This window comes from Cetorhinus maximus, chromosome 16 (genome assembly GCF_964194155.1).
Source record: "Cetorhinus maximus chromosome 16, sCetMax3.hap1.1, whole genome shotgun sequence".
Taxonomy (NCBI): domain Eukaryota; kingdom Metazoa; phylum Chordata; class Chondrichthyes; order Lamniformes; family Cetorhinidae; genus Cetorhinus; species Cetorhinus maximus.
The window spans coordinates 28,655,535-28,672,404 of record NC_135894.1 but is presented as its reverse complement, the minus strand read 5'-3'; the positions used below and the strand labels follow the sequence as shown (position 1 = coordinate 28,672,404).

Below are 16,870 nucleotides of genomic sequence, written 5' to 3'. Positions count from 1 at the left end.
GTATTCTGATAACTCTATTCTAATATCTTTGTTGTAATATCTCTATTCTAATTACTCTGTTCTCATAACTCAGGTCTATTAACTCTGTTTTCATAACTCTATTCTAATATCTGTTCTATTTACTCTGTTCTAATAACTGTATTCTAATTAGCCTGTTCTAATAACTCTATTCTAATAACTCCATTGTAATAACTCTATTCTAATAACTCTTTTCTAACAACTCTATTCCAGTAACTCTGTTCAAATAACTGCGCTCGAATAACTATATTCTAATTACTCTGTTCTAATAACTCTCTTCTAATAAATCTAGTCAAATAACTCTAGTCTAATGACACTGTTTTAATAACTCTTGTCTAAGAACTCTCTTCTAATAACTCCATTCTAAAAGCTCTATTCAAATAACTCTGATCTTATAGCTCTGTTCTAACTCTAGTCTATTAACTCTGTTCTCATAACTTTAGTCCAATAAATCTTCTCTAATAACTCTGTTCTCATAACTCTCTTTTAACTCTTGTCTAATAAATCTAATCGAATAGCTCTGTTCTAACAACTCTATTCTAATAACTCTGTTCTAATAACTGTGGTCGAATAACTATTCTAATATCTCTGTTCTAGTTACTCTGTTCTAAAAACTGTATTCTAATTAGTCTGCTCTAATAACTGTATTTTAATAACTCCGTTGCAATAACTCTTTTCTAATAGCTCTATTCCAATAACTCTGGTTTAATAACTGTCTTCTAACAACTCTGTTCTAATTACTCTATTCTAATAACTCTGTTTTGATAACTATGTTCTAATAACTCTATTCTAATTGCTCTGCTCTAATGACTCTGTTCTGATAACTCCATTGATTTTACTCTATCCTAATAACTCCACTCTAATACCTCTGTTCAAATAACTCTATTCTAATAACTCTGTTCTAATATCTCTATTCTAATTACTCTGTTCTAATAACTCTGTTCTAATAACTCTATTCTAATAACTCCATTCTAATAACTCTAGTCGAATAACTCCAATGGAACAACTCTGTCCTGACAACTCTGTTCAATCAACTCTGTTCTAATAACTCCATTCTAACAACTCAGTTTTAATAACTCCATTCTAATTACTCTATTGTAATAACTCTATTCTAATAACTCTATTCTAACAACTCTATTCTAATAGCTTGAGTCGAATAACTCGAGTCTAATAACTCTGTTCTGACAACTCTGCTCTAACTCTAGTCTAATAAATTTATTCTAATAACTGTCTTCTAACAACTCTATTCTAATAACTCTATTCTAATAACTCCGTTTTAATAACTATGTTCTAATAACTCTATTCTAATTACTCTGCTCTAATGACTCTGTACTGATAACTCCATTGTTTTTACTCTCTCCTAATAACTCCATTCGAATACCTCTGTTCAAATAACTGTATTCAAATAACTCTATTCTAATAACTCTCTTCTAATATCTCTGTTCTAATAACTCTATTCCAATAACTCTATTCTAATAACTCTATACTAATAACTCTATTCAAATAACTCAATTCTAATAACTCTGTTCAAAGAACTCTATTCTAATAAATCTGTTCTAATATCTGTATTCTAATTACTCTGTTCTAATAACTCTGTTCTAATAACTCTATTCTAATAACTCCATTCTAATAACTCTAGTCGAATAACTCCAATCGAACAACTCTGTCCTGACAACTCTGTTCAATCAACTCTGTTTTAAGAACTTTGTTCTAATAAATCTGTTCTAACTCTAGTCTAATACATCTATTCTAATAACTCTGTTCTAACAACTCTATTCTAATAACTCTGTTCTAATAACTCTGTTTTAATAAGTATGTTCTAATAACTCTATTCTAATAACTCTATTCTGATAACTCTATTCTGATAACTCTATTCTAATAACTCTAATCTAATAACTCTGTTCTAATAACTCTGTTCTAACAACTCTATTCTAATAACTCTTTTCTAATAACTCTGTTTTAATAACTCTATTCTAATAACTCTATTCTAATAACTCTATTCTAATTACTCTATTCTAATTACTCTATTCTAATTACTCTAGTCTAATATCTCTATTCTAATAACTCTGTTCTAACAACTCTATTCTAATAACTGTATTCTAACAGCTCTATTCTGATAAACCTGTTCTAATAACTCTAGTCTAATAACTCTATCCTTATAACTCTGTCCGAATAACTGTATTCTAATAATCTATTCTAATAGCTCTATTCTAATAACACTGTTCTAACTCTGTTCTAATAATTCTGTTTTAATAACGCTGTTCTAGTAACTCTGTTGTAATAACCCTGTCCCAACAACTCTATTTTAATATATCTGTTCTAATAACTCTGTTTTAATAACTATATTCTAACAACTCTATTCTAATAACTCCATCCTACTGGTCCACAGCTCTGGACAAACGCATTTTCTCTGCTTTCTTACTTCGGGGCTTACACCCACCAACTTGGTTGCTTCCAGAACTCTGACCCCAAAACCTTCTGGACAATTCCCACAAACAACCCCCAGAATTCCAACCAAAGCTCCACGTTGAATTAAGTATTTCCATGGCAACAGTGGTAGTTGGGATGTTCAATAGATATTTAAATTAATTAACATTTAGCTTCAAAACCAAACCTTTTGCCCCTGAGATCTGCATGAATAGCTCATCCCTTTAACAAAGACAGATGATGCAGTTAACACACACTGTCTCCAATTTCCTACCTAAACAAAGCCACCTGCTATTTGAAAGCTCTCCTTCCCCCTATTCCAACTTTATTAAATAAACACAGGTCAGCTTTTGAATCATCATTACTTTACTGGGAATTGCTAAAGTCTAGAATCTTAATTATTTCACGCTTGCAAATTTAATTTCCTTTACTAAGTTACTTCTAAAATATTAATATAAACCATGAAACTAATGATTGTGTGTAGCTCCAACACTCAAGAAGCTTGACACCATCCAAGACAAAGCAGCCCGCTTGATTGGCACCCCATCCACAAACCATTCACTCCCTCCACAACTGACACACAATGGCAGCAGTGTGTACCATCTACAAGATGCACTGCAGAAATTCACCAAGACTCCTTAGACAGCACCTTCCAAACCCACGACCACCACCATCTAGAAGGACAAGGGCAGCAGACACATAAGAACACCACCACCTGGAAGATCCCCTCCAAGCCACTCACCATCCTGTCTTGGAAATATACCGCTGTTCCTTCACTGTCGCTGGGTTAAAATCCTGGAACTCCTTCCCTAACAGCACTGTGGGTGTACCTACACCATATGGACTGCAGCAGTTCAAGATGGCAGCTCATCACCACTTTCTCAAGGGCAATTAGTGATGGACAATAAATGTTAGCCTGGCAAGCGATGCCCACATCGCAGAAAGGAATAAAAAGGAAATATATGTTTGAAAGACTACAACATCCACAAGGACATAAGAAACAGGAGGAAGCCATTTGGCCCTTCGAGTCTGCTCCACCTTTCAACAAGTTATGGCTCATCATCAACCTCAGTTCCTTTTCTCTTCCCAATCCCCCTATCCCTCAGCACCCTTAGTGTTTAAATACCTGTCAATCTCAGCCTTGAACATACTCAACAACTGAGCATCCAGAACCCTCTGGGGTAGTGAATTCCAAATATTCACCAATGCCCTGAGTGAAAACATTCCTCCTCATCTCAGTCCTAAATGTCTGTCCTCTTATCCTGAGACTATGGCCCCTTGTTCCACATTCTCCAGCCAGGGGAAACACCTCTCAGTATCTTCTCTGACAAGCCCCCTCCAAATCCTGTATGCTTCAACGGGATCACCTCTCAACCTTCTAAACTCCAGAGAGTATAGTCCCAATTTACTCAATCTCTCATCATATTGCACCATTCTTATCCCAGGAAATCAATCCAGTGAACTTTCACTGCATTGCCTTTTGGGTAACTATATCCTTCCTTAGGCATGGTGACTGGAAGTTGTACACAATACCTCAGGTGTGGTCTCACCAAGGCCCTGTACAATTGCAGAAGCTTCCTTATTCTTGTACTGCAATCTCCTTGCAATAAACGCCAGTATGCCACTCAGTCGATAGCGTTGCATCGGTTTCGGCCCTACAAAAACCATTCTTGGCAGAAAAACCCCTCTCTATTGACCATCAGTAGAAGACTATCACATTTCAGTTCCCCATAACCCTGCACCAGAACATTCATTTTCTCAGACTTATTTTTTCTCAGATTTATTTATTTGGGGCACACTGCTGGGGGTGATTGGTGTTTTATCTTTATATGAGGGCTGCAATTAGTAAACGCAAATAACAACATTCTCAAGCGATCCCGATTTGATGAATCTATTGGCAAGGTGAGTTCCAGAGCACTGCGATCATGCAGTAATGGGATTTTTCCTGCAACACTGCTTTGGCACTGGTTTCCATCCGCTGCTCAGTAAGGCTCCACTTCCCTCATTGTGATAAACCCTGGCTGGATTTACATTCATTTTTCTGTTTGATCAGGTCACAATAAAACCATTGGTGTCTTTTTAGCAGGGTTAAACGCTTTATTTTTCAGATAATTGTAGACGCCTTATGATTGTTAGTTGCTGACAGGGGTTCAGTTTGCATTCGCTTCAGCGAGGCTTTGTTTGTGAGAAGGAGACTGACCTTTCCCATTTTATTTCCTTCCCCAGACTATGCTGCAAATGCTAAGACACAGTGGGATGGTCAACAAAGTCATTCTGTCAATTTTATTTACCTTGAAGAGAAACACGCTCTTTCAGACCCACACTGTGGATGAGTGGCTGTGGGGTTATGAGGATCCCATACTGAAACTTGGTCACAAACTGTTGCCGAACCTCTTCCCAGTTAGCCATTTCGGACTTTTCTATGGTGTGAGTAATCTGTGCATTGCAATGGGTTTCAAACAACCCCGGATAAATCGGGTTAATTGGAATTTAAAAAAGCAAAGTGCCACACTTGCCCTTACAGGGAATGTAATAGTCACTAGTCGAGCAGCCATGGCATTGCTCTTGTGTATTGTGGGATGTGGGGAGTGGGCATCTTGCTGTAGCCTAGATATAGCCATGGTTGTTCAATTGCCATTCCACAGCACATTTAATGAAACAATACCTTGTTCTGTGCATTCAGGATCCTGAAGGCCTGGAGCAGAATGATGTTTCTGTATAAAAATAAAAATACCTGGAAAAACTCAGCAGGTCTGGCAGCATCTGCGGAGAGGAACACAGTTAACGTTTTGAGTCCGTATGGCTCTTCAACAGAACTAAGTAAAAATAGAGAAGAGGTGAAATATAAGCTGGTTTAAGGGGGGGGTGGGAGAAGTAGAGCTGGATAGAAGGCTAGTGATAGGTGGAGATAGCCAAAAGATGCCATAGACAAAAGGACAAAGAGGTGTTGAAGGTGGTGATATTATCTAAGGAATGTGCTAATTAAGGGTAGGAAGCAGGACAAGCAAGGTACAGATAGCCCTAGTGGGGGTGGGTTGGGGTGAAGGGAAGGGATTGAAATAGGCTAAAAGGCAGAGATAAAACAATGGATGGAAATACATTTAAAAATAATGGAAATAGGTGGGAAAAGAAAAATCTATATAAATTATTGGAAAAAGGGGGATCGGAAAGAGGGTGGAGATGGAGGAGAGAGTTCATGATCTAAAATTGTTGAACTCGATATTCAGTCCGGAAGGCTGTAAAGTGCCTAGGCGGAAGATGAGGTGCTGTTCCCCGAGTTTGCATTGAGCTTCACTGGAACATTGTAGCAGGCCAAGGACAGACATGTGGGCATGAGAGCAGGCTGGAGTGTTGAAATGGCAAGTGACAGGGAGGTCTGGGTTATGCTTGTGGACAGACCGAAGGTGTTCCGCAAAGCGGTCACCCAGTCTGCATTTGATCTCTCCAATGTAGAGGAAGCCGCATTGGGAGCAGCGAATGCAGTAGAGTAAATTGATGGAAGTGCAAGTGAAATGCTGCTTCACTTGAAAGGAGTGTTTGGGCCCTTGGACAGTGAGAAGAGGGGAAGTAAAGGAGCAGGTGTTGCACCTTCTGCGGTTGCATGGGAAGGTGCCGTGGGAGGGGGTTGAGGTGTAGGGGGTGATGGAGGAGTGGACCAGGGTGTCCCGGAGGGAACGATCCCTGCGGAATGCCACCGGGGGGGGTGAAGGGAAGATGTGTTTGGTGGTGGCATCATGCTGGAGTTGGCAGAAATGGCGGAGGATGATCCTTTGAATGCAGAGGCTGGTGGGGTGATAAGTGAGGACAAGGGTCAAACCTGCTGACAAGGGTGGTGCTGTTGTTGTCTGGCGCACTGACCTCTACCTCGCAGAGGCTGAGCATCAACTCGCAGACACATCCTCCTACCTCCCCCTGGACCATGACCCCACCACTGAACATCAAGCCATTGTTTCCAGGACTGTTACTGACCTCATCTCCTCTGGAGAACTTACTTCCACAGCTTCCAACCTGATAGTCTCCCAACCTCGGACAGCCCGCTTCTTCCTCCTACCCAAAATCCACAAACAGGACTGTCCCGGCAGACCGATCGTGTCAGCCTGGTCCTGCCCCACGGAATTCATTTCTTGCTATCTTGACTCCATTCTTTCTCCCCTTGTCCAGTCCCTTCCCACCTATATCTGTGATTCCTCTGACACCTTACATCTAACAACAATTTCCAGTTCCCTGGCCCCAACCGCCTCCCCTTCACCATGGACGTCCAATCCCTCTACACCTTCATCCCCCACCGGGATAGTCTGATGGCTCTCCGCTTCTTCCTCAAACAGAGTCTCAAACAATCCCCATCCACCACTACTCTCCTCCGTCTGGCTGAACTTGTTCTCACACTGAAAAGATTCTCCTTAAACTCCTCTCACTTCCTCCAAATAAAAGGTGTGGCTATGGGTACCCGCATGGGCCCCAGTTATGCCTGTCTCTTTATGGGGTATGTGGAACATTCCTTGTTCCAGTCCTACTCCGGCCCCCTCCCACAACTCTTTCTCCGGTACATCGATGATTACTTCGGTGCTGCTTCATGCTCTCGCCTGGACCTGGAAAAATTTATTAATTTTGCTTCCAATTTCCACCCGTCCATCATTTTCACATGGTCCATCTCTGACACTTCCCTTCCTTTCCTTGACCTCTCTGTGTCAATTTCTGGCGATAGACTGTCCACCAATATTCATTACAAGCCTACCGACTCCCACAGCTACCTCGACTACAGCTCCTCACACCCCGCTTCCTGTAAGGACTCCAACCTATTCTCTCAGTTCCTTCGCCTCCGTCGCATCTGTTCTGATGATGCCACTTTCAAAAACAGTTCCTCTGACATGTCTTCCTTCTTCCTTAACCGAGGTTTTCCACCCACAGTGGTTGACAGGGCCCTCAACCGTGTCCGGCCCATCTCCCGCGCATCCGCCCTCACACCTTCCTCTCCCTCCCAGAACCATGATAGGGTCCCCCTTGTCCTCACTTATCACCCCACCACCCTCCGCATTTAAAGGATCATCCTCCACCATTTCCGCCAACTCCAGCATGATGCCACCACCAAACACATCTTCCCTTCACCCCCCCTGGCGGCATTCCGCAGGGATTGTTCCCTCTGGGACACCCTGGTCCACTCCTCCATCACCCCCTACACCTCAACCCCCTCCCACGGCACCTTCCCATGCAACTGCAGAAGGTGCAACACCTGCTCCTTTACTTCCCCTCTCCTCACTGTCCAAGGGTCCAAACACTCCTTTCAAGTGAAGCAGCATTTCACTTGCACTTCCCTCAATTTAGTCTACTGCATTCGTTGCTCCCAATGCGGTTTCCTCTACATTGGAGAGACCAAACGCAGACTGGGTGACCGCTTTGCGGAACACCTTCGGTCTGTCCACAAGCATGACCCAGACCTCTGTGTCGCTTGCCATTTCAACACACCACCTTGCTCTCAAGCCCACATGTCCATCCTTGGCCTGCTGCATTGTTCCAGTGAAACTCAACGCAAACTGGGGGAACAGCACCTCATCTTCCGACTAGGCACTTTACAGCCTTCCGGACTGAATATCGAGTTCAACAATTTTAGATCATGAGCTCTCTCCTCCATCCCCACCCCCTTTCCGATCCCCCCCTCTTTTTTCCAATAATTTATATAGATTTTTCTTTTCCCACCTATTTCCAATATTTTTAAATGTATTTCCATCCATTGTTTTATCTCTACCTTTTAGCCTATTTCGATCCCTTCCCTTCCCCCCCACCCCACCCCCACTAGGGCTATCTGTACCTTGCTTGTCCTGCTTTCTACCCTTAATTAGCACATTCCATAGATAATATCACCACCTTCAACACCTCTTTGTCCTTTTGTCTATGACATCTTTTGGCAATCTCCACCTATCACTGGCCCTTTATCCAGCTCTATCCCACCCCTTAAACCAGCTTATATTTCACCTCTTTTCTGTTTTTACTTAGTTCTGTTGATGAGCTATACAGACTCAAAACGTTAACTGTGTTCCTCTCCGCAGATGCTGCCAGACCTGCTGAGTTTTTCCAGGTATTTTTATTTTTGTTTTCGATTTCCAGCATCCGCAGTTTTTTGCTTTTATCTTGATGTTTCTGAATGTCACCTTTGGACAAGATCCGTCTTTGACAGTAAATGGCCAAACACTAACTGGATCCTATTTGATTTTCATTTTGATTGTAATTTTTATCAATAATTTACATTTATCTAGCACTTTTAAGATAGGATAATATTCCAAGGTGAACCACAGATCCAATGGCTTTGATCATCCAGCTTCTCAAGGAACACAAGAAATAGGAACAGGACTATATTAGGCTCAGCCTGCTCCACCATTCAACACAATCTTGGGCTTTAAATCCAATTTCCCGCCCGTGCCTTATATCTTTTGATTCCCTGAGAGACCAAAATCCTAACAGTGCATCCACGACCCTCTGGGGTAGAGAATTCCAAAGATTCACAGCCCCTTGAGTGAAGAAATTTCCCCTCATCTCAGTCCTAAATGATTGGCCACTTATCCTGAGACTGTGCCCCCGTTTTTAGATTCCCTGACCAGCGGAGACAACCTCTCAGCATGTCCCTTGTCAAGACCCTGCAGAATCTTGAATGTTTCAAATAGATCACCTCTCATTCTTCTAAACTCCAGAGAATTTCGACCCAATTTACTCCGCCTTCCCTGAAGGAGCAGCTAGCCCTTGTAAAGTTGTAAACGGGACAGGTCGCCTAACAATACTGCTGCGATGGAAGAGTTGAGAGAGAGCTGGTGACGAGGTAGAGCTGGGTGACGCCTGTGCCCATGTGGAACCTGAGCCCGTCTCTAAAGATAATGCTCCCAAGGGGCGGGATATAGATAAGGAGGAGGGGGACAACTGGGAGAACTCCAAATGTAACAGTGCAGCTATGGGAACGGGAAAAGAAGCCATTGAGGGAGATGCTATGGCTACCATCAGATAGGCCTCAATGGAACCGGGCCAGGTCCGCTGAGCTGGACACGAGGGCTATTGTAGGAGGATGGTATGGTCAGTGCAGTGTCGATTTACCAGAACGATACCTGGACTCCAAAGGTTAAACTACTAGAAGAGATTAACTAAACTAGATCTTTGAATATTGATGATAAAGGGGTGATGTAGGTGAAGTTTTCAAGCTAATAAGGGGACAGGATACTGGTTGGGGAGCCTAGAACTTGAGGCATAGTGTAAAAATTAGAGCTGGGCCTAGCAGGGGTGAAACTAAGAAACGCTTCTGCACACACAGTGGTAGATTCAATTGTTAATTTTAAGTCTGAGATTGATAAATGCTGTTTTCCAACGGTATTAAGGGATATGGGGTAAAAGTAGGATTACAGAGTCCAGTTACTTATGGAGTCCAGTTACAAATCAGCTTTGAGCCTATTGAATGGGGTATCATGCTTGAGAGGCTATTCCTGTGTAACAGAGGCCCAAGGGGCTGAATGGCCTCCTCCTGTTCCTATGTTCTTATAGTCAGTCACTGTAGTAACAGAAGGTATACAAGGTAATACAAGGTATAGCTTCTCCTGCTGTCTATCAGGGATCACGTGATGTCCTGGGAGGCTCCAACAAATGAGCCCTAAACACAGGGAATCCAGGGGATGGGGCTTTCTGACAAGATTCCTGATTGAGCATGTAGCATCTGAAAAGCTCGCTGTAATAAAGTTTATCTGTTTCTTGTTGAAACCTGTCCAGTCCGTTGAGTCATTACATTTGGCAATGAGGGTAAAATAGCTCCAACGCTGCACTTTGCCTTGTTACCGTGAGTACATCAAACCTTAAGAAAATAAAAAGACGACTCACCAGTCATGCCACTCTTCAGCAGAATCGATCCTTATGATGTGACTATGGAAGACTGCAGCCAATATGTAGACAGCCTCTGATTTTACTTCGTAGCGGACGAAATTACCGCGGAGGAGAAGCAGAAAGCCATCCTTTTGAGTGTATGTGGCAGTAAGACATACAATCTCATTCACAGCCTGATGGCCTCGAATGTGCCCAATTCTAAGTCCTATAAAGAGTTAGTGGGCCTCGTGAAAACGCATTTCCAGCCAATGCCATCCGTAATAATACAGCGTTTTAAATTTAATTCCAGAGTTAGGGCCCCAGAAGAGTCCATCACAACCTGTTTAGCAATTCTTAAGCAGTTGACAAGCATTGTGACTTCAGGGACACATTAAATGAGATGCTGCGGGACTGATTGGTTTGTGGAGTTCAGGATGATTCTGTTCAGTGCCGTTTACTCGCAGAGGTCAACATCGACTTTAAGCACACCCTGGAAACCTCCCCCGCCATGGAAAGTGCTGCGAGAAACTCGCAGGCTTTGTAACACACACAACATGGCGCTGTTCTTCATGTGGGGTGAGAACCTACCGCTGAGTGTGGCACAAAAAACCAGACCCACAGCATTGAAGCGAGAGGCAATGTCCGCTGTTAGAAACATGAAAAGGCCGAGTAGAAATACTTCAGCAGCAATTCCAAGATTAAGTTGTTATCGATGTGGAGGTGACCATGGAGCGGACGCCTGTAAACTCAAGGAGGTAGAACACCATTACTGCCATAAGAAAGGTCACATAGTAAGGCATTGGAGGCCAAAGTCAAAACAGCCCATAAAGCAGCAAACCAACATGTCTGAATTAAAAAATACAGCAGAACCTGAAGCTGCCGATACCAACATTTATTCCCTGTATAACATAACCGCTGTAAAAATCAAACCTATCACTGTCACAATCCAAGTTAATAAGAAGACTGAACACCTGGAGAAGGTGCTAAGAAGGTTCATGGAAGCCGGTGTATGGTTAAAGAAGGAAAAATGCACATTTCAAGCACCAGAAGTTACTTACCTGGGTCACAGGGTGGACACCATGTGTTTGCATCCGGTAGAAAAAAAAGTTTGGGCAATAAAAGATGCACCCTCACCATCCAATGTAACCAAACTCAGGTCCTTCCTGGATATGATCAACTACTATAGTTACTTCATGCCAAACTTATCAGCTGTGTTGGCACCGTTACACTTGTTGTTAAAAAAGAATCACCGTTGGTCGTGGAATTCACAACAGGAAGAAGCCTTTGTGAAAGTAAAGAAACTGTTGCATTCGTTGTGTTTATTGGTACACTCTGACCCATCAAAAGAGCTGGTATTAACACGTGATGCCTCTCCTAATGGTGTAGGAGCCAGGTTACACATAGGATGGAAAATGGATCAGCCGAGAAGGGTTATTCCCAGCTAGAAAGGGAAGGTTTATCGGTGGAATTTGGGGTGAAGAAACTCCACCAGTACCCACATGGATGACATAGCACCTTTGTGTCAGACCGTAAACCATTAATGGGTTTATTCAGTGAGGATAAAATACAACCTTTATGTACTTTCCTGGCTTGCATATTGCAAATGCGGATGCACTCACTCGTCTCCCATTACCAGATAGCATTGTACATGCACCTGTTCCACAAGAAGTTGTGCTTGTGCTGAATTTCTTGGATTCTTCGCCTGTGAAGCAAATTAGAAATTGGACGCACAGAGATCCAATATTGTCGATAGTCAGAGGCTTTGTTTTGCAAGGATGGTCAAATTCACCTGTATCTGAAGGTTTGAGACCATTCCAGGCCGGAAACACAGAGTTAAGCTGTCAAGGTGGAATCTTGTGGGGATCAACAGTTGTCACCCCTTCACAAGGAAGAAAACCACTCTTGACAGAGCTTCACAGTGCGCATCCAGGCATACCGAAGATGAAGATGCTTACGTGAAGCTATGTCTGGTGGCCAGGCATTGACAGTGAATTGAAAGCATGGTCAGGCACTGTCTCCACAGTCAGCAACATAAGTTGCCTTTTCTGCTCCCCTGCACCTGTGGGAGTAGCCTGGTTGACTCTGACTTAGACTACATATCGATTATGTAGGACCATTCTTAGGTACCATGTTTTTGTTGATTGTAGATACACATTCTAAATGGATGGATGTATATAAAGCCAGATCACCAACATCGAGCACAATTATTGAAAAGCTGCGTCACTGTTTAGTATACATGGCCTACCGGAAACCATTGTTTCTGATAACGATACAGTCTTTACCAGCACAGAGTTTCAGGAATTCATGAATCTGAATGGAATCAGACATATTAAAACAGCCCCTTACCATCCCTCATCGAATGGTTTAGCAGAGAGAGCTTTACAAATTTTCAAGTGTGGAATGAGGAGGTTACTGAAGGTACTCTAGAATCTCGACTTTCCCACTTTCTTCTCAGTCATCATATAATGCCACATTTGACTACGGGTTCAACACTGTCTGAATTATTGATGAAACGTTGCCTACATACTTGGTTAAGTCTGGTGCTTCCAAATTTAGAGGGGAAGGTAGATCAGAATCAGAGTAATCAAAAGTTGAATCATGATATACACAGCAAAGCTCGCACATTCAGTGTAGATGACACGGTATTCGTGCAAAATTTCGGAAGTGGACCTTGTTGGGTTCCTGGACCCATTGTCTCAGAGACTGGTCCCTTTGCCTTCCAAGTACAAGTGGAAGATAGAATCGTTCGTAAGCACATAGATCGTATTCGTGCTAGAGAGACATTCCAACAACCAACTATCCAGCTTGTGATTAATGTTGAACCGTCAATTCCTGAGGTGACAGATCGACCGAGAGTAGACATGCCCGATGTTTCTGTGGAGTTTCCAAACCCTGAGCTGCCACTTTTCTAATGATGTGTCTCATGTTACAGTTCCAGATCCTGTTGACCCTGTTGAGGAACCTCAAGTGGTAGAGCTACGCCACTCTAGCCGTATAAGGAGAGGAACTCAGAGGCTTGATTTTTAATCACCTGAAGTTATATATATGCATATGTTGTTGGGTATTCAAATGTTTCCCTGTAAATACAAATTGTAAAAATACTAAAGGGGGAAGAAATGAAATAACTGAAAGCATAGCCTCTCCTGCAGTCTATCAGGGGTCACGTGATGTTCTGGGAGGCTCTGACCAATGAACCCTAAGCGGGGGCAATCTGGGGCGTGGGACTTCCTGACGAGAGTTCTGATCGAGCATCTAGCACCTGAAAAGTTCTCTGTGATAAAGTTTATCTGTTTCTCATTGAAACCCGTCAAGTCATTTCAGACATAGTCAGAAAATTGTGTAGAATTTACAGCCCAGAAATAGGCCATTCAGCTGAAGTGATCTTATGCTGGTGTTTGTAGTTTACACCTGCCTCCTCCGACTCTAATTATTCTTTCTACCCTTCCTCCAAATATCCTGATTCTTATTATTCCTCATGTATACATCAACCCCGCCCTGAAATGCATTGACGCTCTGTGCATCAAGCACTCAATGTGGTAATGTGTTCCACTTTCAAATTCCTTATTTGATCTTTAGGAGGTATTTTATGTTCATACTCTCTTGCTGTGGGCTCACCCACAATTGGAAACAATCAAACCTATCGATTCCCTTTGTAATTTGAAAGACAGGTCTCACAGAATGAGTCATAAAATTCTAGAACTGTAGCTGAGATATAAATAATCATTGTAATCATTGTCAGCTACACCCAAGAACATTTAAAAATAGCTGCATTTATTATTCCGTACCTAGTTTCCACTTTAAATACAAGCACGTTAGATTGGGTCAAAGAGGGGGGATATAAATGATGAGGCGCAGCTACACAAGGCACTTTCTATAACAGCATTTAATACATTTTCAGAAGAATGGAACAAGTAATGAAGAATATTTACTCAACGCAGGCAAAAATGACTACACGAAATTCACCGAAATAATAACGTGGAATGGCCAGAAGTAAGCAACTGCTCATTATCACAATTATCAGAACTAAAATCTTAATTCATTGTGAATGAACTGAGGGCGGGTTTGTCTATGCAAATCCAGTTTACATTTGATGTACTGTTAATTCTCGTTGCTATTTGCCTCAGACTATTATACTGTTGTTAACAAAATCCAAAACCCACCACCTTGTAGACTTGTATTAATATTCATGATCTCAAGATCTCTCAAAGTGCTTTAAAGCCGATGAAGTACTTTTTGTAACGTATCACACAGTAAATGTAACCAGCAGTTTGAGCACAGCAAGCTCCCATGAACAGTAATGAAGTAAATGGCCAGGTGATCAAATACAAAATCACAATACTGTGGATCAAAATAAAAACAGAAAATGCTGGAAATACTCTCTCAGCTTCTGTGGGGAGAGAAACAGAGTTAATGGGCGGAACTTAATGTCTTCCCCTCCCAAGGCAAGTTTGGAAGCAAGAGGGTGTTTAATTGGGCTAGCGGGTGCAGGATGGAGACTTCCTGCTTCTGCCCCAAATAAGTCAGGGGCAGGAAGGGTTCATGGATGGCCATTCCCACCCCGATGCCAATGGGGCCCTTTAACTGAGCAACTCATGCCTGCTTAAGGGCCTCATTCCGCCACCACTGTCGTGTTTGCTTGCGGGCTCCGGGTGGTGGGGGAGTTGGGGGGTGTCCCTTGTTGTCAGGCCATCAGTGCCTGCTTTTAAATGTTCTTGGCTGTGGCTGTCACCACCAAAGTGGTTGTTACTGTTCAACCTTAGTTATCCTGAGGGCATTAAAGTCGACCACTTAGTGTAAGACTGGAGTCACATGCAGACCAGACTCAGTATGGGTGGGTTAGAGGACATTAGTCAACCAGTTGGGCAACTACAGTAACGCCTACAGGTATTTTTTTGGATGCTAACACACAAATTGCCAGTATTTAAACTTCCAAATTATCGTGGCGGGATTTGACCTGCTGCCAGTCTAGTGTCGGAAACACGAGATCACCGACACCAGGTAACATTCAAAGGATTCAGGTAGGACCATAAACCAATAATCTATGGCCAGAATTTTGCACCACCGCCCCGCCCCCCGCCCCCGGTGAATCTTTATGGGGCCTGGGGGGAGCGTGAAATTGCAGGGACTGGTTTCCCCCTAGGTTCCCGCCCACCCCGGCCGCACAGCGGTTTTATGCTAGGGCGGGCAAGGCCTCAGGCAGGAAGCCCGCCCTTGCCTCTATTGGCCACTTAAGGGCCGTGTCCTCAATTTTTAGGCTGGCAGGATGATTGAGGGTCTGCTAGGGAAACCCGAAAATAAAGAAAGTTAGATCTTAGCCGGGAGGGGACGGGGAAGTATGGGGGGGCACCTCCATCAGAAGCCCTCTTCTGAATGGGGGAACCTTTCCCTTAAGGCCTGGTGACTTCTGGACCTCCCTCCCCCCACCCCAGCCTATGCCCCCCTCGCGACCCCCCAGGCCTTTTCTACCCTCCCTGCCCTGGGACCCCTGACATTTACCTGGATATTCGGTTCCCGGGACTGAGGCACAATCGCCCCAGATTTGCACTCAGTGCGGTAGCTGGTGGGTAAAATAACGTTTTACCTGTCGGCCGCGATGATGGGTTTTCACTCTGTATCGTCCCAATCCCCCTCATTATTTATGCATTTCCCGGGAAACACGTCGTTTCCATGGCGAGCGGGCTCTCATTCCCCTGCCAGCTGTCACCTCCCCAACATATTTAAAGTCCAGCCGCTCACACATCTCAGAGCTTCCAGCCCACGACTGCTGCAGGGAAGACAAGGCCCTGAAAGGCAGAAAGACTGCAGCCCCCCCAGGTTCAGCCATGCTTCACCCCACCACCTTTTGGACACCGTGGAGGCCCACGGCAAAGTCCTCTACCCCATCTCTGGCCACAGGATGGGCAGCGGCATGACCAACCAGGCTAGGGAGGCATTGGCAGCAGTGGTCAGTGCCAATGCCCTGAAAAAGAGGACAGCCACCCAGTGCCACTACAGGATGAATGATCTCCTCCAGGATAATTCACTCCTCTCATCACTCTCAACTCACACACTCACAAACACATCACACATCCACAGGGATCTCACGCCTCGGGCAACACCACTAACACACACCCTCACATCTCCATCAGGCTCATATCCTCTGGAGCTCGTGTCCTCATCCTGTCCATGGCTCTGCTCACCACACAAACATTCCAGGCAGTGCCATGCATCCTGCTCACACTCTCTCCATGTTTCCTTGCAGGAGAAGCCCGCTCACATCAGCAGGGAGGGGTTCCAGACCGGGGGTGGAGTGGCCCACATTAGGCCCCTCACTCACTCGGAGGACTGTGCCATTGTGCTGACTGGTGAGGATGTGGACTCTGCCTGTGGTGACTGTGAGGTCAGCAGTGAACACCCATTTGACAATCCTGTATCACATCATCCCTCTCTCAATGCAACCTTGAGTGCTCTCTCTCCTGCTTTTGACTGTGCTGCCACGCACTAATTATTTCTACTTTGGTTCACAGGGAGCCAAGTGACCAACACCCTCACCCTAAGCTCCATCCGTGTCATCATCTGCAGCCACGAGGACTCCTCCTCCAGTGAAGAGGTAGAA

The 16,870-nt window shown here is 43.8% G+C and overlaps 1 protein-coding gene across 2 annotated transcripts in view; it reads left to right on the top strand.

Annotated features, from left to right (window-relative positions):
* Positions 1–16,870, top strand: part of LOC144691470 (lysosome membrane protein 2-like) — a 151,005-nt gene that overhangs the window by 88,730 nt on the left and 45,405 nt on the right. The window contains exons 4-5 of one of the 2 annotated variants that reach the window (XM_078559581.1): positions 4,672–4,872; positions 14,177–14,265. In XM_078559581.1, coding sequence (XP_078415707.1) covers positions 4,672–4,872; positions 14,177–14,265 — 290 coding nt within the window. Of the gene's footprint in view, positions 1–4,671; positions 4,873–14,173; positions 14,266–16,870 lie in introns of both variants that reach the window. The other variant, XM_078559580.1, reaches the window with a different exon arrangement.